We start from the raw sequence: 22500 nt of genomic DNA on the forward strand, positions 1-22500 counted from the left end.
CCATCATCTCAACTAACACTTATAACTATCATCTAACCATGTACTTGTTTATTGTCTGTCATTCTCATTTAAGATGGTCACATAAAATACGAGCGCTCTGTTAAAACTCCGTTTCAGGTAGAGTAACTTATTTTTACTATACGTGTTCCCAAATATTGCATGGGAAACTCGAATACTAAAAAAACTATTCGTCATCTGAAATGCTAACAAACTGGGCAGCCTGCATTTTTATGAGCTAAATCTGGCAACTTGACCCCCACTAGAATGTGAGTTCCATATGGGCAGGAACCACGTCTGTCCGGGCCCCAACGTACACCTTGGGCTTAGCGTAGTGACTGTCGGAACACGGTGGGAGCGCACACCTGCTCACGGAATGAATTAAAAAAGGATTTAAGGAAAGAATGAGTCAGTGAATAAAAGGCTGCACGAGAGCCCCTTGGTGCGGGGGACCTGTGGGTGGGCACGCGGGAAGACAGAGAAAACCGAGATTGGCCTGCTGCAGCCGGGAAGCGGACGCGCTGAGGTCACCGGCGCCTGCGGCCCTGGTGACGTCATCACGCCCGCGCTGCCGGCCTCGCCTGGGCTTCAGCGGCGCCGGCTCCTCCTCTGCTGTTGTGGTGACGGGGTGGGGGGTAGGGGTGGGGTCTCTGGTGACCCCGGCCCAGCGCAGACAGTCTGCGGAGCGGTCCAGTCCCGGCGGTGGCCTTCTGCGCCTGTCATTGACCGTCAGCCGGCAGACCTGGCCGCTCCCCCGAGGGGAGAACTTTTCAGGGCCATGTCCAGGCCGAGCAGCGTCTCCCCGCGGCCGCCCGCGCCTGGTGGCGGGGGCGGCCCCGCTCCGTGCGGTCCTGGGGGCGGAGGCCGGGCCAAGGGGCTGAAGGACATTCGTATAGACGAGGAGGTGAAGATCGCAGTCAATATCGCTCTGGAGCGCTTCCGCTACGGGGACCAGAGAGGTGAGGTTCCTGACAGGGACCCCGCCGGCTGCCCCGCCTCCCCCAAGCCCGGGCCCACCGAGTGAAGGGGCTGCCTCAGAGGTGGGAGGGCAGACCCGGGCCGTCCCCCGTCCCGGCCCCCACGGCGGCAGGGGGCCACGCTTGGTGGCCCTCTGTGGGATGCGCGGCGTCCTGCGCGTCTGCAGGGTGAAGGCACTTGCCCGGCATTAATCAGGTGAAAAGAGTCGGGTTGCTCCTTTGCAGGGGGCGTTTCTTTCCCCAGAGAGAGGCCTGTAGGCAGCCAGGGGCGGCTTAGCCACAGCTTTTAGGTATTGGTAAGCCCCTACTTTTTTTTTTTTTTTTTTTTTAAAGGAAATTGTGGCAGCCTTAGCGGAGGCACGTTTAAGCTACAGAAGTAGAAGAGAAGGAAATCAGGCAAATAAATGCATTGGGAACACGTAGTGCATTGTTTACATCCCGAGAGCATCACCCTTAAACACTTAAAAACAATCAGACTTTGGTAGATGAAACGTTTCTCACACCTCTTAGGGTTAGAAGGCTGCTTGTCTTGGGTCACACAGTGCAGAACTGGCAGCCGACCCGCGGTCATCCATACAGCATATTGAGTGCCCAGTCCGGTTTGCTGGCCTAAATAGGGTTACCCGTTCGTTAACCCGGAGTTTACGGTCCCGAACAGGCAATGACCTGGACAGAGTGAACTTACATTACACAGAGCCTCAGCAATAGTGTTTAACAACAAATCCAGTCTGAGATAAGTCTGTACTGTTTTGAAAGCAAAGATCATGTGGAGTTTGACGTTGAGCATTCATAATGCTTGAGCATACTTCATCATGGAAGGAAGTGAGCCTTTTGTTAATGAAGCCAGTAAGGACTTCAGTTAAAAGAGTAAAATAGGTTCATCAGTCATCGTACCAATTGAAGATTCCAGCCCAAATAAGAGTAATCTTTGGTGAACATTAGAGCCTTCTATCATATGTTTCTGTAATTTTTACTAATATCGCAATTCTGGCAGACATTTAGTAGTTCTTGAATTAATATCTACTACTCAGGTAACCTATAAATTTGATTATTTGTATGATTTTTTCATATTTTACATTTATGTGTCTATATTGAAGTACCTTGAAAGAAAATTGTATATTCCCAAATGGTACTTTGTGTTTTGTTTGTTTTTTTTTTTCTTTTTTTTCATGTAGAAATGGAATTTCCTTCCTCTTTGACCAGTACTGAAAGAGCCTTTATTCATCGATTGAGTCAGTCTCTTGGTTTGGTTTCTAAAAGTAAAGGGTAAGCTGATAGTTTTTCTTATTTAAAAAGAATTATTTGCCAAAAAAAGAGAAGTGTTTCTCATTACATTGAAGTAGTTATTACTGTTTTAGATTCACATTCTTAATTATACTGTATGTAGATAAACTGATTCATGTCTGTACCAAACTCAGCTTTTTCCTTTTCCTCTTATCCTTCCCTCTTTTGTTTTCCCTTAGAGATTAAATAAATAAATAAATAAATAAATAAATAAAATTTAAGATGTAAGAAAAATAGCTTAAAAGATGAAGTTGCTTGCTTGAGGGGGATGTTTTCTTTTTTCATAGAAACTAAGTCTCATTTTTTAAAAAGAGTGGATGGCCTAAAGATAGTAAGTACAATTATTTACAGAACTATTTCTTTTAAAGTTACCATACTGTAGTGGTAACTTTAGAATACATAATCGTTTTCTTTCCTACCAACTTAAGACTCTTATGATTAGAAATGATTAAATAGAATGGACCAGGAAGAAACAGTATGTATTTTTTTCAGGGTCCCTCATCTGTAGGGGGGAAAAAGTCACTTGAACCATCCAAATTGAAGAACTCTAAAATTATGTGGAATGATTTCATTTTGGGAATAAGGATGGTGGGGTTGATATATAGCAGAGTTTCTTGGTATTGGCACTATGAACATTTTAGACTGGATAATTCTTTATTGTGGAGGTCTGTCTTGTGTATCGTAGGATATTTAGAAGTATATCTAACCGTATTGATATGTGCCAGGAACACCTCCACCCACAGTTTTAACAACCAGAAATGCCTCTAGACATTGCCAGAATGTTCTGGGGAGCAAAATTGTGTCTGGTTAAGAGCCACCGAGAGGGGGAAAGGAAGATAAAATTTCAGCTTACCAGGGTTTAGGTTAAGAAGAGAGAAAACAAATGACTGTTAGGTTCATATATTAATAAACAACAGGAATGTCTTAAGATGAAAATATTTGGTGTAGGAATGTCTGGTATTTGAATGCCCACAGTGATACATTACTGAGTGACACGGGATTTAGCTTAGGTGAATGTGCCTTTTGTTTGTTTGTTTTTTGTTTCTGTGTTTCAGCTCTTATTTATTTATTTATTTATTTTTAATTTAATTCATTTTTTTAATTTACATCCAAGTTAGTTAGCATATAGTGCAGCAGTCATTTCAGGAGTAGATTCCTTAATGCCCCTTACCCATTTAGCCCATCCCCCCTCCCACAACCTCCCCAGTAACCCTGTTTGTTCTCTGTATTTAAGAGTCTCTTATGTTTTGTCCCCCTCCCTGTGTTTATATTTTTCCTTCCCTTCCCTTCTGTTCATCTGTTTTCTATCTTAAAGGCCTCATAGGAGTGAAGTCATATGGTATTTGTCTTTCTCTGACTGGCTAATTTCGCTTAGCATCATACCCTCTAGTACCATCCACATAGTTGCAAATGGGGTGAATGTGCCTTTTGAACATTACTAAGGCCAGTGTGTGAAGCAATGGTTAGGTTTCAATCATGCCCATAGCATAGTCCTCTGTGTAGGTTAAATACAGCACTTGAAAATGAAAAGAGTACAGGGCCATAATCCTTTATCCAAGAATACCTGGACTAAGTAGATTTTGAGATTCAGATTTTAGGAACATTTTAGGATTTTTTTGCAGTATGTTATGTAACAACTCCTCGTAAAGTGCAGGCATCACCTTTAATCACAATATTTCTGCCGAAAAATATAGGCTGTTCACAGTAAGGTAAATACTGGAAATAGCCTCATGTCAATGTAATCAGGTTTTGATACCAACTGAAGTTGTTGCTGTCAACTTTAAAATTGGCAGTTATTTTACCAGCGGAAGATGGGTTTCTTTGGAAGTAGAGAGTTGCCATGTGGGACAAGCAGGCTAGTGTACAAAACCATCCAAAAGTCCAACAAACAGAAGAGAGGAACATTATTTTATGGAGAAGAAGGAGGAAGTTGGGAGGGGTTGTTTTGAACAAAAGTCCATTGGAGAGAAGCAAGAAATTCAGGGTGATGTTGGTTTCTCAATTGGCTGGGTTGCTGGGGTGGTTGATTTCTTGTAGAAGATGCAGTGTACATCTTTTCCTGTTGGGGCTTGTAATTGAATCTGCTTTCCTCTGGAGGAGTCTTCTGTTGGGTCTGTAATTGACAATTTTTCCTGTAATTGACATGAGTGGTTTGGCTTTCCCTACAGCCTCCTCTTCTAGCATCCCCAGTCCACTTTAATGAGGTTTCCTTTTATTAATTTTCACATTGCAAACTTAGAAAGATATTCCAGTTTTCATTGTTGTTTGGGTTGAAGAGTTGCAGATACGAGGGGTGCCTGGGTGGCTCAGTCAGTTGGCTGAACATTCGACTTCCGCTCAGGTCATGATCTCACAGTTTGGGGGTTCGGCCCGCATTGGGCTCTGTGCTGACAGCTCAGAGCCTGGAGCCTGCTTGGAATTCTCTATCTCCTGCTCTCTCTGCCCCTCCCCTGCTCATTCTCTGTGTCTCTCTCTCAAAATATACAAACATTAAAAAAAATATTAAAAAGAAAAAGTTGCTTTTAGAGGTTTCAGGTCTGTCTTACAAATGTCTGTTGTAAAGCAGCTATATCATTTCTGTGGTTAAACTGTTTTTTTTTTTTAACATTTATTTATTTTTGAGACAGAGAGAGACAGAGCATGAACGGGGGAGGGTCAGAGAGAGGGAGACACAGAATCTGAAACAGGCTTCAGGCTCCGAGCTGTCAGCACAGAGCCCGATGCGGGGCTCGAACTCACAGACCGCAAGATCATGACCTGAGCCGGAGTCGGCCGCTTAACTGACTGAGCCACCCAGGTGCCCCTAAACTGGTTTTGAATTATAAATAGTTAACTTCGAAATGACCATTAGAAATTACTCTTAGAGGGGTGCTTGGGTGACTCAGTCGGTTAAGTTCTGTCTGACTCTTGATCTCAGCTCAGGTCTTGACCTCAGGGTTGTGAGTTCAAGCCCTGTGTGGGACTCTGTGCTGGGTGTGGAGCCTACTTAAAAAAAAGAAAAGATAAAGAAATTACTCTTAGTAAAGAAGTCCATTGGAATAGTCTACCTCTGTTTCTGTTCAGTAGCATAACTGTTTAAGGGATGATCCAGAATGGAGAAACCTGGGGAAAGGTAGAGAGCAAGATAGAAGCTGTCAGGACAAGAAAAGGTGGGTGAGAAAACACTGAAGAGACAGAGAGAGGAAAAAAGATGCTAAGGGAAACAAGGCAACCCTGCCTTCTTATCTAGTCCGTAGTTCCTATTCCTAGTGCTCTGCAAGCCCTCTTAGGATATTTCTTAGTGCTTTCCCTCCCCAATTTATCATTGATTAAAGGTAGTATAGTGTTTATCTAGTGTTCCTTGTGATTTTCAAATGCCTTTACTTGTTTTCATATGTACGAAGAACTTCTTACACGTTCTTTCTTTTTATTTGCATGAGAATGTGTATGTGACTTATATTTTCATGGGTTTTTTTGTTCACTTTTTTTTTTAATTTTTTTTTTTTCAACGTTTTTTATTTATTTTTGGGACAGAGAGAGACAGAGCATGAACGGGGGAGGGGCAGAGAGAGGGAGACACAGAATCGGAAACAGGCTCCAGGCTCCGAGCCATCAGCCCAGAGCCTGACGCGGGGCTCGAACTCACGGACCGTGAGATCGTGACCTGGCTGAAGTCGGATGCTTAACCGACTGCGCCACCCAGGCGCCCCTGTTCACTTTTGAGTAAAGGTTTTTTTTTTTCTTTCTTCCCCCAGTGCCTAGCATAACTTCATTAACTTAATAAGATAGTTTTTCTGCCTTTTTTTTTTTTTTTTTCTTTTGTACCTGGCATCATGGTTCCTTAATATGTATTTGAGAGAGCCTTTGGAGGAAAAGGCAGGAAACCTGGATTTGACTCCTAGTCTCTTACTACCTGGTTCTCTAGCTTTGGTCATGGCCCTTAACTTAAAAAAAAAAATTTTTTTTTAATGTTTATTTACTTTTGAGAGAGGGAAAGAGACACAGAGTGTATGCTGGGGAGGGTCAGAGAGAGAAGGAGACACAGAATCCGAAGCAGGCTCCAGGCTCTGAGCTATTAGCATAGAGCCCTACACGGGCTCAAACTCCCAAACTGAGATCATGACCTGAGCCGATGTTGGACGCTTAGCCAACTGAGCCACTCAGGCGCCCCTAAGTAGGTTATTTAATCCTCACAATAGTCTTAACCAGTAGATTCTATTAATAATGTCTGGTACCTGTATAATAGATGGGACAGTTCAGGGTTGGAGAGGTTAAGTGGTTTTCCCCAAGGTCACATGGCTAGTGAGTGGCAGAGCCAGGATTTGAATATAGTTAATGTTTAGTTTTTGATGTTGACAGTGAGTTCATGGTGATGTCCTAGGAGCAGTGAGCAGTTAAAATCGAATTATTAGATAGGTCTCATCTTTAAGTTGCTTATAGTCCAAAGTCACAGAATGAACAAATGTACCACAATTATAGTGTCCATGATATGAGAGCAACTTTGTTTAGGGACAAAGCTAACTGGTTGGTTTATTAATTTCCACATAGTCGTAAAATAAAGTACAAATTAGGATGATAATAGACTTTAATAAATTTGCAATTCTGTATTACAGTATGAGGAAGAAAATGGTTTGGAGTTAGGTCTTTGCATCTTTCTGCATAATGGAAGTATTAAACTAAGGAAATAGGAAATTACACATTTGCAAAGCATCATACAAATATGCATTATTTTTTGAGAGATTAGGTCCTTGGTGGTTGTGAACTTTTTAGGTCATTTCAGATTTTGGCTCCTTAGCTGATTTTTTAAACTGTTTATGGATTTGGAGAGTGGAGAATAATAAGGCATAGGGTGGTATTTGAGTTAAGTGTTGAGTAACATACTGTGTAAATTGATAAATTGATTAATATTAAAATTGCATCAAATTTGATGAGTTATTTTTCCTTAAAAGGAAGCCAAAACTTAATTATAGCATGTATTGATTACTTTCACACTTTGAAAGTTAGATACTATGATGTTCATGCCTATAATTTTAGCACATTTACTTTTATATTAAAAATTGCATATGGAGCTTACATTTCATTATTTGAAAAAATTATTGTGGCATTAATGTATTTAGCATCTCTTCCACATTGTGTGGCTAGTTTCTAGTTAACTTTGCTTTGAAAAGGAGTCTCTTTTTTTTTTATTATTTTTTTTAATGTTTATTTATTTATTTTTTTGAGAGACAGAGTATGAGCAGGGGAGGGGCAAAGAGAAAAACACAGAATCTGAAGAGGCTCCAGGCTCTGAGCTGTCAGCACAGAGCCCGATGCGGGGCTTGAACTTACAAGTGGTGAGATCATGACCTGAGCCGAAGTCGGACGCTCAACCTACTGAACCACCCAGGTGCCCCTGAAAAGGAGTCCCTTAATGGTTTTGTTCAAAGAGTAGTGCCGCTTTGGGATGAAAGCAAAATTAGACCTCAGCGTGTTTACATAGTAGGACAAATCTCTGCTAGATTGAATGTTTTCATCCTCAAAACAACGATGCAAATATTGTACCAAACATTTCATTCATCTTTTTATCATTTATCAGTGTCACCGTGGAGCTAAATATGGTAGGAATGAGCACTGAGAGCTACAAGTAGAATCTTTTACTAAAACATGAAAACTACCAAGTTGATAATATCTTTCTGCCCCCTCACCCATGTTCAAAGTGAATTCAGTACATTTTAAATGGTAATGGTTGAGTACTCACACATGCTTAGTTTGGGTTATTTTTGTACATAAATGATGTATTCTTAGTAGGCAGGCTCTGTTAGGAAAGTTTGACTGATTTTAGTTGTGAGCTTATTGAGGTGAGTATGTTTTACTTAACAGTAATCCCGGCTTCTTGCATAGCGCCTGGCATAGAATAGGGGCTTAATATATGATTAATAATTGATTGAATGAATGGAATAAAATTAGTTACAGGTGAAATATAGCATAGCTTTCCCAAGACAACTTCCAAGAAGATTAAAGCATCTTCTTGGAACTGGCAGAAATAGTAGAGATTTTTGAATTAAGTTGTATACAGTGTCAGAGAGATAAAATGGTTTTTGATCACACAGCTAGTTAGTTGAAAGATTTTTTACTAGCTGAACACAAGCCTACCGAGTCTTGCTCTAGTGATCATTCCAGCACACTTCCAGCCCTCTGTAGTTAAAATTTTTATGAAGTAAATGGGGAATGGATGATTAAGTCTATAACGACTGTGCTGAATTTTCAGAAAGGTCCATAGAAAAGAACCTACTACAGAGATCATCTTTTAGAATCCAGCAATTGTCATTTACCATGGAAATAGCTGAAATTCCTAGATCAGGTTAAATTTAGTTACTTCATTTTTATCCCATAATTTCAAGATGACTAAACACTTTTTAAAAAGCAGATGACAGCACTGAAAGCTTATAATCCATTAAAGCATTCCATAAAACGTTTCCAGAAATTAAAAACCTTGGTAAATCAGAAGCCTCATTTAATAGGTCTTAGAGAGCCAAAACTGTATAGGTTAATCTCCAGTTTTATGTTATTTTTACGGTGAAGATTTTGTTGAAAATTTTAAATCTAATGAAAATTAGAAAAATTGTACATATACTTACCATTGTATTTGTGGCTTTGTTGCTCATTTCTGTAATATAATAGTGACATTAACAAATGATAGAACCTTTTATGAAGTATTTTGGGTAACTTTTTAAAAATAAGTGATTTTTTTTCCCAGACTAAAATTATAATAACAGCTTTAATTCATTTAATGCTTATTCTGCTCAACTTACTCAAACATTAACAGATATTTTCCTTAACATGCATTATCTTATTTAATCATATGAATAATCATTTGAGGCAGGTATTATTATTATCGTAGGCTCAGAGCTGTTAAATAATTTGCTTATGGTCCCAACAGCTACTAAGTGGTAGAGCTAGGATTCAAACCCAGGTTGGTATGCTTTTAGAGCTTGCGCTCTTTTCTAGTACTATATTGTACTGGATTATAGACATGCATTATTAAATCGTTCAAAACACGTTTGAGGACTTCCTGTGTGTCTAACATTATACCTAGTACTCTAGAAGCTACAAAAGTCAAAAAAGACATTGTTAGTCTGGATCAGTTGAAGAAATAAATATACCTCCATCAAATCATTTGAGAACTGTTATAAATCACCATTACCTTATAACTGAAGGCTAGAGCCAGAAGCTTTGAAAAATTTGTTTTTTTCTCCCCGTATGCATATAAAAATACTTATCAGTAATGTTGATTTATGCTTTTTTGGTCCAACCACTAAGCTTGGTTCTTTTAACAGGTTTTCATGGGGTGTGACATTACCAGCATACTATGGAAACGTTCAGTGGGATATATTAGTCTGTACAGTGAACCATAACTTTTTAATGATCATTTTTAGATTCTGTTGTTCAACAGATTGGTTTTCTCCCTCTGTATGCTTCCAGCATATATTAACTGGTGATGTTTCATCCACCATGAAGTCTGCTAAGACTAGACTTTAACATTTGTGGGTAAGTAAGCCATTTTTTGCAGTTTAAAAACTGGATTGGTAGCATTTTGAAACTTTAATTGAAAATGGTCTTTTGGCCACTTCAGCACCAAACCCCTCCTTATTGAATTTTTGGGGATTTTCAGCATCTTCTCACAAAGCATTTTGATTTTTTCCAATGTTTTGCTTAAGACGTGTTGCCTAAGTAGGCATACATCATATGTGAACCAATTGACTATATATAGTAAATAAATGATTTTTATTAATATTCAGAAAGGGAGCAAATAGATACCTAACTGTGAAGAAGAAAGATGGATCAGAAACAGCTCATGCAATGATGACCTGTAATTTGACTCATAATACAAAACATGCTGTTAGGAGCCTAATTCAAAGATTTCCTGTCACCAATAAAGAGCGTACTGAACTTCTGCCTAAAACAGAAAGAGGAAATGTGTTTGCAGTTGAAGCTGGTATGTATTTTCTGGGGGAGCTTCCTTGTTTATCCTATTAATTGATGACTGTTCTTTTTCCATTTTAAATTAATTTAAAAAAACACTAAGATGCAGTAAGATTTCTCAGTTTGAATAGTCTGTTAGAAATGATAAAGAACTGTGAAAATTTGGGAATGAAATGCAGTGTTAAGGCATGTCATGAAGTTAGACAAATCTTTAAGTGTCACAGTAATAGCTATCATTTTTGGAGCACTTATTGTGTGCTAGGCAGGATACTAAACTCTTTATAGAGGGCCTCATAGCAACCCTCCCAAGGTAAGAATTTCCTCTATTTCAAGGGTGAGTAGACTGGGGTGCAGAGCAGTTAAATAATTTGTTCAAGGCTACTCAACCAGCCCGTAAATGGCAGAGCTGGGATTTGGCTTCAAGGTCTGGACTTTGCTGTATTAATGTTGCCGAGGCACGCTAATGAGTGCGATTTTGAACTGGGGCTTTAGCTTCTGGTAAGAGGACAGAGTCTTCATTACACTAACTTGCTGAAAGCTAGATACATGATACATTTAGGTTATAGAATGAAGCTGTAATTTTATTATTTGGAAAAATAACTTCCTAGTGAGAAAACCATTAATAACCTAAAGCAACAGATTTCATAATTTCCATCGTCCGTTGGAGTAGGTTTGCAGAGTGTAGCAAACACATGGTCTTAGATAGCGAGGGAATTAAGTTTTAAATACATGCACACAAAAATGTTTTGAATTATGTGAAGAGTATAAAACATTATGCTTTTTTATTCTTGTCTTATTAATAAAATGTAGCTGTTGGCAAAAATTCTCAATTAGGAAATTTGTTAAGCATTAGGACTTTATGTTTACACATATCATTCTATCTGTTCACATAATCTTACATAGTTAGCTTTAAACACAGAGAATATTTTTCTTTTCATAATGTGTTTTCATATTGTACATAACAGACTTTATAAATAATGCACATTGTTACCAACTTACAAAATTTTAATTTTTTGTGTCTAATTATTGATAGAAGCAAGCCTGAAAACTGTTTTAGGATATCAGAATCACGTTTTATTTTTAATGGGTATGGAGTGATTGATTTTTGTTTGTTTGTAAATGTTATGAACGAGAAACACTTTTAGCAATTTGCTTTCTAATTACTATTGAAATTTATAACTTATTTTTTAAAGAATATTAAGCATAGAGTGCAACACTAAGCTATTGCTTGCTAACTTTATACAGACTGAAAAGGGAAATTACTTATCTTTGTGTTTAACGCTTTTTAAAAAATGTTGATCATAAATTTTTTTTTTTTTTATTCATTTTCAAAGAAAACCGGGAAATGAGCAAAACGAGTGGGCGACTCAACAATGGCATACCTCAGATTCCAGTGAAAAGAGGAGAATCTGAATTTGATTCTTTCAGGCAGTCTCTGCCAGTGTTTGAGAAACAAGAAGAAATTGTTAAAATAATTAAAGAAAATAAAGTAGTTTTGATTGTAGGAGAAACTGGGTCTGGAAAGACTACACAGGTTGGTTTCTTCTTTGTTGTTTATGGAAGAAAAAATATTTTTTTCCACATGGCAGTTTTATAACAAGTTTATACTACATGTATTTTAACAAAAACAACCCCTGTTGGGTACTTTAATGTTTATTTCAAAAATAAATTGTTACTGGGAGTATGTTTTGAGAATTGGTAGAAAGGAAATGTTTTAAAATATTTTTAAACTAGCACCTTGGGCCTCCATTTAAATAGAATCGGGGATGTGGTTTGGCATCATGAAAGGAATATGGACTGGGCTAGTCTTGTTAACCTCTGTGAGCCGGAGCCCTCATTTGTAAAATGGAGCTAATACTTGCTCCCGTTCACCATGACGTTTAGAGAGGTCTATAAAGTGCCTGTCAGTGTTTTGTGCATAGGAGTTAAACTAACAGCAATATTAATAATACCAAACGTTAATATAAAGTTGACTGTAGACGTTGAGGCCTGCGCAGGTCCCAACCTGTCTGTGGTTTGGGGTTGCTATCTGCCTCATAAAGGAAAGTAGAGGGTTTATCTTCTGGGAAGACAAAGTCGTCTTATCCTCTGAAAAAGCCTCCTACATAGTTAGTTTTGGCTCTTCTGGGAATAGGGAGGCAGGGATTGAGGCCTCCTGAGTCTGCGTTTTCAGGTGAGGTAGAGAAGACCGTGTTTATAACCAGAAAGGTATTTAGTGGTGTTTTAAATATTATGCCTACATGCCTGTTACCTGTTAGATATCCTAAAAATGATTTCTCTCAGTTTTTTGTTTGCTCTGTAGCTTTGCTTTGTGGTGTCTTGTGTATTAGCTTTACTAATTATTTAGTCACATCTGTCAATCTTTTTTTTAGGGCTTTGAGCCATGCTGAGAAAGGCATTTCCTATCCCAAGATTAAAAAACATTTTCCTATAAATACTTTATTCTAGTATTTTTGTATTTATAGTTTTAAAAATCCATCTGGAATTTATAATATCATGTCAGGTAGGAATCCATCTTACTGTTTTCTTCATGTTAATATCTAGTTGTTCTAATATAATTTTTATTTAATTATCTTTTCCCCCTTCACTTAAGGTAGCCCTTTTGATCAAACGAAGTTTCTATAGTACTTGGGTCTATTTCTGGAATTTTTGTTATCTGTCTTTAATTATTTTTACACCAGGATCTCTCTTTTTTGCTTTTTGTCGTTTTACAGTATGTAGCATAATATTCCAGTTTATTATCTTCTCTTCTTAAATATTTCCTAAGAGAAAATTATTTCCTTAAATATTTCCTATTTGTGTTCATTTATGCTTCTGTATAAACTAGTCAAGTTTAAAAAAATCCTAGAGGCTGAAACATGCATGAAATGATGCTCTCTCTCTCTCTCACTTACAGTTAAATGAAATCAAAACAATGATTATATTTTTCAACTATCAGAGGGGCAGAAACTAAAACATTAACGATACGTATTTGCATAGGTGTTGGGAAAACAGCATCTTCTGCTTTATGGGCAGGAGTATAAATTGTTTTGGAGGGCGATTTGATACTACTTCTCTCCAATTTAAATTTACATACTCTTGGGGTGGCTGGGTGGCTCGGTTGGTTTAGTATCTGACTCTTGATTTCAGCTCAGGTAATAATCCTGGGGTCATGGGATCTAGCCCTATGTTGGGCTCTGTGCTGAGCATGGAGTTAGCTTGGGTCTCTCTCTGTCTCCCTCTGCCCCTCTCCCCTGTTCTCTCTAAAACAAACAAACAAACAAAACCCACCTTAAAACATTTACATGCTCTTTCATTTGACCTGTGTGTGTGTGTGTGTGTGTGTGTGTGTACACACACACACCTTTTTTTTAATATTTATTCATTTTTGAGAGAGAGAGAGAGCATGAGCAGGGGAGGGGCAGAGAGATAGAGACAGACAGACAGACAGACAGACACAGAATCCAAAGCAGGCTCCAGGCTCCAGGCTCCGAACTGTCAGCACAGAGCCCAGTGTGGAGCTTGAGCCACAAATCATGAGATCATGACCTTAGCCAAAGTCGGACACTTAACCGACTGAGCCATCTAGGTGCCCCTGCATATATATCTTTATAAAAGTTTGTGAAGATATTCACTGCAGCAATTTTTATAATAGCAAGCAGTAATATCAGTAACTTAAAAAAACTAGAAATTATTTAACATGATATTTGTTAAATTATAGCACATCCCTAGGATGGAATATGCAGCTATTAGAATGGATTAGGTAGATCTGAGTATTAAGTGAAATCTGCAAATTTTATAAACATTAAGTACGGTAATCGCTTTGTGTGAATAAAAGCCTGTTAATATACACAAATATCCTAAATTGTGTAAACATTTTTTCCCTGAAACAGTTCATAAGGAGTAATAGTTATTTTTTAAAAATAGTTATTTTTGAAAGAGAGAGAGGGAGGGAGAGAGAGAACGTGAGTGGGGAAGGGGCAGAGAGAGAGGGAGACTCAGAATCTGAAGTAGGCTTCAGGCTCTGAGTTGTCAGTACAGAGCCTGATGCGGGACTTGAACTTACGAAATGTGAGATCATGACCAGAGCCAAAGTCAGATGCTTAACTGACTGAACCACCCAGGCGCCCCAATAGTAGTTACTTTTTTGGAGAATACTGGTAGTGGTACGGCAAGAAAGACTTACTTTTTAAGTCCTTCTGACATGTACATCCTAGTATTAGGCTATTTTTGCTTTCTTTATGCTTTTCACTATTTAAAAAAATTCCAATGGAATTTTGATTGTTGTTTCATTGACTTTATAGAATAATTTGGATAGAATTGACATTTTTGAAGTATTGATTATTTCTACTCAAGATTGTGTCCTATTTCTTTATTCAGTTAGTGTTTTTTAGTTGTATTTTATATTTGTGGAATTTGTATTTGTGCAAGCCTTATTTCTCTGTGAATTTGGTTTTTTTTACAAAATTTTTTTTAAAGTTTATTTATTTATTTGAGAGAGTGAGCAGGGGAGAGGCAGAGATAGAGATAGAATCCCAAGCAGGCGCCTTGCTGTCAGCACAAGAGCCTGAGGTGGGGCTCGATCCTAGGTACTGTGAGATCATGACCTGAACTGAAACCAAGAGTCAGATGCTTAACCAGCTGAGTGCCCCTGTATGAATTTGTTTTTAGTATTTTCATTTTAGTTTCTCTTGTGAATCAGATCTTTGAAAATTACATTTTCTAGCTGATTGTTAGAAGTTACATAAAAGTTGTTGATTTTATGATTATTTGGACATGTTACCAAACTTTTCTAATTCTAGTAGTTTTTCAGTTGTGATTGACTTGGACTTTCTGAGTATATAGTCATGTCATTTTATAGTACTTTAAAACTTTCATTTCAGATTCCTCAGTTCCTTTTAGATGATTGCTTTAAAAATGGTATCCCCTGCCGTATATTTTGTACCCAGCCAAGAAGGTTAGCAGCTATTGCTGTGGCTGAAAGAGTTGCTGCAGAGAGAAGAGAAAGGATTGGTCAAACGATTGGATATCAGATCCGGTTAGAAAGCAGGTAACCATGGTTCTCCTGTAGCCTAGCATTCTTAGAAAAGATTAATGTTTATATTTCATTAAATAGGGACTATGTTAGTCAAAAAGTTAGGTGATCATTTTGCTCCAAGTAAGTCTTTGATAGGATGTTGAGGTCATGTCTGAACTTCATAAGGTTTTGAATACATAGTTGAAGAAAGTTCGGGCCATGGATACAAATCCCATTTTATAGGGGGATTTATGATCGAATACAAGTTATTTTGCCTCCTTAAGGTTTTTTTTTTTTAAAAAATCTATTTAATGGTTTCTTAAAATAATTAATAAAGGCCTGTTAGTAATAAAAATTTTGTGAGTTCGTCAGGTATAAAATACATATTTCAATAACTTGGCTAATAAAGCATACAAACTGCTATGCTATATTAGTAACTTTAACATTTATAAAACTTACATATGAGATTAGCATTTAATGTAATCATGTTTTAATTACATTTAAGAGTTGTAATTGTATGCTTTATTTTTGTTTTTTTTTTTTAAAAAAGGGTTTCTCCAAAGACACTTCTGACATTTTGCACTAATGGGGTATTGCTTCGTACATTGATGGCGGGAGATAGTACATTGTCGACTGTGACACATGTTATTGTGGTAAGAATATTGCTGAGTTTTGCTGTATACAACTCAGATTGCTTGAAAATTTGAATATGTAATTAATTATATTTTTAGAATAGAATAGGGGTGAAAGCCAGTTTTTTTTTGAACAGGTATTATAATGAAGTTACTTTTTATTGCCTGTAATTATTAGAAATAAATTTTACTTGTATTAAGTAAAGAATTCTTACCATTAGGTTTTATGAGGGCAAATTAAATGTATAGGTAGATTTTCAAAAAGTGCTTTTTATATGTGAAAATGATACAACTACTTAGCGTTCCTCAGAATGGGGTGAAAATTTTGTTTTTTTTCTCTCTCTGCTTAGTCATCTGATTCCACCTTTGGCTAATATGTATTTCCCAGTCTTCGCTTTATAGTCATTTAACTTCATAGTTAAGCTGCTAAATTAAGTAGCTGTTGATGAAGTAGATGAATTACCACCTTATTAAAAAGTTGTAAGCTTTTATCCAGTTTGTGTCAGAAAACAATTCGATTAAGTTTTAGAAGCTTGCAATAAGCAGCTTTAGAAAACTTATTAGTTTTGTTCATTCAAACCAAAGGGCGCACCTGTACCCTGATGCTAATTGAAGCATGTTTAAGTAGATTCTATATTTATCAAAAGTATGTTAAATTAGACTCCACTAATTCCGAATTTGTTGTAGTTTGTATGTCTTTTATATTATGTTAAGAGGCAGTGCTTTGTTTCAGTTGGTTGTTAATGTCTGATTATTTCTGAATTGTCCATAATACAACACTTTCACGAGTACCAATTGGCCTTGTTCACATTTAATTTGAATTACTATAAAACCCAGCAGCCCCATAATTTTAAAGGCTTAGTCATCCATAATGTTTTAACTATTCCATGGTTTTATTTTTTGTTTACTGCAGGACGAAGTACATGAAAGGGATCGATTTAGTGATTTTTTACTTACAAAGTTAAGAGATCTGTTGCAAAAGCACCCAACTTTGAAACTTATTCTTTCTAGTGCCGCCTTGGATGTAAATCTTTTTATAAGATATTTTGGAAGTTGCCCAGTGATCTATAGTAAGTTAAATTGTCAGATTTCTTCTAGGATTTTAATGAAAGTATACTTTTGGCATGATTATATTTATTGTAATAGGAATTGGGGAATGTTCTGAAGTAGAGTGCATCCATTTCTGTTTTCTCTGAGACCTGCCTCCTAATCATTCATCTGTATATATTTCCATCCTCTCCTTTTCCACCTATACTCGTTGATATTGTGTTGTGAGGCAGTTTTTCATTCTTAAAAGGAAATGTGCTTTATTGTGGTCCTGTATCCTCCTTAAATTCTGTCCTACAGCTTCCCCTTTATTGCTAGACTCCTTGAAAAGAGCAGTCTACACTCCTGTGTTTACTTCCTGTGTACTTTTTTTTAATATGATTTTTTTATTTAAAAAAATGTTTATTTATTTTGAGAGAGCGAGTGAGCAGGGGAGGTGTAGGGGTTGAGGGAGACAGAGGATCCCCAGCAGACTCCATGCTGTCAGCACAGAGCACTATGCGGGGCTCGAACTTACAAACCGTGAGGTCATGACTTGAGCTGAAACCAAGAGTCAGACGCTTAACCGACTGAACCACCCAGGAGCCCCTAAGCAGCTATTTTAATATTTCATAATACGAATGTACCATGATTTAACCATTTATTTTTGAACACTCAGATTGGTTCTAGACTCTGCTCATCCCCACTCCATAAACAGTGTTATAATAAACATCCTGTATGTATATCCTTATATACTGGTGCTCTTATTTCTAGGGATAGATTCCTGAAAGTACAATTGTTGAGTAAAAGAGTGTATCTGTTTTTAATTTTGACAGCTTTTGCCATTTTACTTTTTCAAAGAGCTGAAATGATTTATATTTCTGTAGTGTATGGGGCTGTTCATTCATGTATTGTTACCAGTATTGTTTTGATACTGATATAATTGCCAAGCCTACTATTTAAATTTTCCACAAAAATCTTACTTAAATTTTCCATATTTCTCATGGTTGGCCCCTCTTTTTTGTATGTGAAATGCTCACATCCCAGAATTTATTTGACAACACTGTCTCCTAATTCTGCATTAGCACTTGTACCCTCATGGTCTCCTTGGTGGGCTTCTCTTTTGCATGGTGCTTATATATTGGTATTCTTTGGGATTATTCCCTTGATCCTTTTTTTTTTTTCCTTCTTTCTCATTCATCTTCCCTTCCTTCTTCCTTCCTTTGTTTTCCTCTTCTTTCCTGGTCTGTGCTGTACTCTACTAGGTACTGGAGATGCACAGGTAGTTTCCCTGGAAGCTCTCATTCATGCCTGTGGCTTCTACTTTCTTTTTATACTCATGGACCCTGAATCTTTGTTTCTGTTTATTTTTTGTTTATTTTGAACATTTTCTTTAAGTAAGCTTTATGCCCAGAGTGGGGCTTGAACTCATGACCCCCTGAGATCAAGAGTCCCATGCTCTACCAACTGAGCCAGCCAGGGGCTCCCTGAATCTTTGTTTCTAATTCAAACTGTTTTCCAGAGCTTTGGGCTTTGATGTCTTATAAGCAGCTCATTTCTAATATGTCCCAACCTAAATATTTAATCTCTTCTACAAAAATCTGTGTTGGGGTGCTTGGGTGGCTCAGTCGGTTAAGCATCCGACTTCGGCTCAGGTCATGATCTCGTGGTCCGTGAGTTCGAGCCCCGCGTCGGGCTCTGTGCTGACAGCTCAGAGCCTGGAGCCTGTTTCAGATTCTGTGTCTCCCTCTCTCTCTGACCCTCCCCGTTCATGCTGTCTCTCCCTGTCTCAAAAATAAATAAACGTTAAAAAAAAAAATTAAAAAAAAATCTGTGTTGTCCGTTTTAGTTAATCATACCATCAACCTAATCACCTACATCACAAACCAGTCTTTCTTACAAAACTTATACATCTGCTAGTTGAAAGCTCGTTTTGTCACCTCACATTTGACATGTCTAAAACCAAACCCCAGCTCCCACCAGCCAGTCTGTTGCTTTTAGCTTTGCTTGTTACCTTTGAGATTGACCTCATCATCTATCCGGTTTTGTGCGCCAGACATCTAAGAAACATGGTTGACCCTTCATATCATTCCTTCATAACCAATTTAATGCTGAGTTTTGTGTATTTTGCTTCCTATCTCTGGAGTCTGTCTCTTGTCCGTTTTTATCATCACCAGTTTTATTCAAATATTGTTCTCTTTTACTTGAATTATCAGATGATAACCTGGTCGCTTCCATCCCCTCTGCTCTCTTATCTATCTATCTATCTATCTATCTATCTATCTATCTAGAGAGTGCACGTATGCACACAAGAAAGAGTGGGGGAAAGACAGAGAGAGAAGAGAGAGAATACCAAGCACACTCCGTGCTGTCAGCGTAGATACGGGGCTTGATGTCATAACTGACCTGAGCCGAAATCAAGAGTTGGATGCCTAACCAACTGAGCCAACCAGGCACCCCCATTCCTCTGCTCTCTTTTATTTATTTTATTTTTAAAAATTTTTAATGTTTATTTATTTTTAATGTTTATTTATTTTTGAGAGGGACAGAGACAGAATGTGAGTGGGTTAGGGGCAGAGAAAGAGGGAGACACAGAATCTGAAGCAGGCTCCAGGCTCCGAGCCGTCAGCAGAGCCTGACGTGGGGCTCGAATTCATGAGCTGTGAGATCATGACCTGAGCCAAAGTCAGACGCTCAACTGACTGAGCCACCCAGGTGCCCCTTAATGTTTGTTTATTTTTGAGAGAGAGAGAGAGAGAGAGAGAGAACATAAGCAGGGGAGGGACAGAGAAGGAGGGAGACACAGAATCCAAAGCAGGCTCCGGGCTCTGAGCTGCCAGCACAGAGCCTGATGTGGGGCTTGAACCCATGAACCATGAGATCATGACCTGAGCCAAAGTCCAATGCTTAACCAACTGAGCCATCCAGGTGCTTCTCCTCTGCTCTCTTTTAAATCTGTGTTATCGGGGCGCCTGGGTGGCGCAGTCGGTTGGGCGTCCGACTTCAGCCAGGTCATGATCTCGCGGTCCGTGAGTTCGAGCCCCGCGTCGGGCTCTGGGCTGATGGCTCAGAGCCTGGAGCCTGTTTCCGATTCTGTGTCTCCCTCTCTCTCTGCCCCTCCCCCGTTCATGCTCTGTCTCTCTCTGTCCCAAAAATAAATAAACGTTGAAAAAAAAAATTTAAATCTGTGTTATCTACTGCAGCCAGAGTGGTCTTTTCTGACCTGGAATTCTAAGGATGTTGAGCACTCTGCTGAGCTTAAACTTTGGATAACCATTACCTCAGGATGAAGACCTAAATCCTTAATAAGGCTCACCTGTTTCTCCTGCCTCATCTCAAACTACAACCCCTCTTTACTCCCCATCTCCCACCATGTTCCAGTTTGCTTGGCCAATTAGTTTCTTGAAGACATCATACTCTTTCCCATCATAGCATCTTTGCATGTGCTTTTGTTTTCTTCATTGTATATTTCTTCTATAAATACTATACAGGTTAGTATTTCATTTATCCCTTCTCTTGGTCCTCATCTTCTCTGAGAGGATGGTTTTCTTGACTCATTCAAATCCCCTATTATGTGATGGTATCCTGTGCTTTTCTCTGGGAGGATTTATTACAACTCTGTTTTCACATTTATATTCTGGATTATTGGATTAATGTTTGTCTCCCTTTCTAGTGTGTAAGCTTCAAGAGAGTAGGAGGCAGCTGTGTTTCTGCTTATGATTTGTATTCCTGGGGTCTGCCATGATGACAGACACAGGATAAGTAGATAGTAAACCCTAGAAAAGACAAGCAAATGAGCAGTTCTGTAAAATGAAAATCAGAATTATATTTAAATATAATGACATGACAATATCATGGGGATCACTTGACCTTTGGAATTGCTTTTGGATTTTTATACTCCAGTTCATTAACTCAGGATTCTCATGTTTTTATGTGCATCGTCCCTGTGATGCAAACTGAGTCTTTAAAGTATTCCTATTATTTAGTACAGGGAAGACCTTTTGAAGTAAAAGAAATGTTTCTGGAAGACATCTTAAGAACTACTGGATACACAAACAAAGAAATGTTAAAATACAAAAAGGAAAAACAACGAGGTAAGCTTTTTATCAAACAAATTTAAAACAAAAGTACTACTAATACTAAGTTTTTGGTCTTATCCTGTGGAGGTACAAGGACACTTGAAAGTATTTTTCCCTTGCACGTAATTGTATAAAATCATATTAGAGTTTGGTCCTAAGTGTACCTGCTACGTGGTGGTTTATGTCCATAAATTATCATCTATAGAGAGGAATTGAAAGTGGATGCTGGGGTGGAGGAGGGTGAGTGTGTCTGTATCCAGAGATGCAGCCACTGTTTTAAGGAGGCCGAAGACTATGTGCTGCCGAGTGTTTGACATGCCGCATACGGTAAGAATGCGACCCGCCACAGCACATTGCACAGGACCCGGATGGGGAGTAGGCAGGAGGCGTTGAAGGGAGTGGCATGTGAGTAGTAACAGGTTCATCTGTGATACAAATGCCAGGTTTTCAAATCTTGATTTCGTTATGAATTGCATCTGTGCTTACAACTTAGTGTTATTTGCCCATTAATACATCTCTTAATCACGACTTACAGTATATCTCAGCTTTGGAGTTAGGGTGAGATTCTTCTTGGTTGCTTTTTTTTTTCCGATTTTTTTTAATGTTTATTTTTGAGAGAGAGAGAGAGAGAGCATGAGCAGGGGAGGGGCAGAGAGAGAGAGAGGGAGACACAGAATCTGAAGCGGGCTCCAGGCTCCACTCTGTCAGCACAGAGCCTGACGTGGGGCTTGAACTCACTAAGTGAGATCATGACCTGAGCCGAAGTCGGACGCTTAACGAAGTCGGACGCTTAACCTACTGAGCCACCCAGGCGCCCTTCTTCTTGCTTACTTTTAACTTCATTATTCGCGATATGAGATTTGGCTTCAAGCTTTGCTTCCTTTGTTTAGTCTGTGTGACCTTGGACAAGAATCTTAAGTTCTTTGGATTCTCCACTTGAATAAAAGCAGTAGGAATTAGCAATTCCTATTTCATATGTAGATCATAAAACTAGTAGATCTCTAAGCTTTTGAAGGTGAAAATTGTAGATCACTTGTACCTCAAACAACTGGCATGGTGGTAGAAGTTCAATGAATTGTTTTTCTACAAAGTGCTGTTTGAATATTAGTCATTGTTTTAAGCAATATTTATAGTATGGCTCAAATAGTTTTCTTGAAATTTGGACTGACTTAGAAATAAACTTCTCACCAATAACGTGGAATAGATGATGTATTTTTTTTTTATTTTTATTTTTTTAATTTTTTTTTTTCAACGTTTATTTATTTTTGGGACAGAGAGAGACAGAGCATGAACGGGGGAGGGGCAGAGAGAGAGGGAGACACAGAATCGGAAACAGGCTCCAGGCTCTGAGCCATCAGCCCAGAGCCTGACGCGGGGCTCGAACTCACGGACCGCGAGATCGTGACCTGGCTGAAGTCGGACGCTTAACCGACTGCGCCACCCAGGCGCCCCTAGATGATGTATTTAAGCATAAACATTACTGGATGTTTCTCATTAATGTATTTTGAAAAAATAAAGCCAACTTTGAAGTATTTTCAGATTCACTTAATTTTTAAAAGCACAATATA

At 38.4% G+C, this 22500-nt stretch overlaps 1 protein-coding gene across 1 annotated transcript in view; it reads left to right on the forward strand.

Annotated features, from left to right (window-relative positions):
- Window positions 1-650: 650 nt before the first annotated feature.
- YTHDC2 (YTH N6-methyladenosine RNA binding protein C2) overlaps window positions 651-22500 on the forward strand; it is a 71550-nt gene continuing 49700 nt past the window's right edge. The window contains exons 1-8 of the mRNA XM_047083466.1: window positions 651-956; window positions 2150-2240; window positions 10016-10212; window positions 11534-11733; window positions 15062-15228; window positions 15746-15848; window positions 16741-16897; window positions 20840-20947. Of these exons, the coding sequence (XP_046939422.1) occupies window positions 776-956; window positions 2150-2240; window positions 10016-10212; window positions 11534-11733; window positions 15062-15228; window positions 15746-15848; window positions 16741-16897; window positions 20840-20947 (1204 nt within the window). The 5' untranslated portion in view covers window positions 651-775. The remainder of the gene's footprint in view (window positions 957-2149; window positions 2241-10015; window positions 10213-11533; window positions 11734-15061; window positions 15229-15745; window positions 15849-16740; window positions 16898-20839; window positions 20948-22500) is intronic.

The sequence above is a fragment of the Lynx rufus genome, unplaced genomic scaffold (genome assembly GCF_022079265.1).
Source record: "Lynx rufus isolate CCGP_SWC_20201006 ecotype Redwood Valley unplaced genomic scaffold, mLynRuf1.p SCAF_1, whole genome shotgun sequence".
NCBI lineage: Eukaryota > Metazoa > Chordata > Mammalia > Carnivora > Felidae > Lynx > Lynx rufus.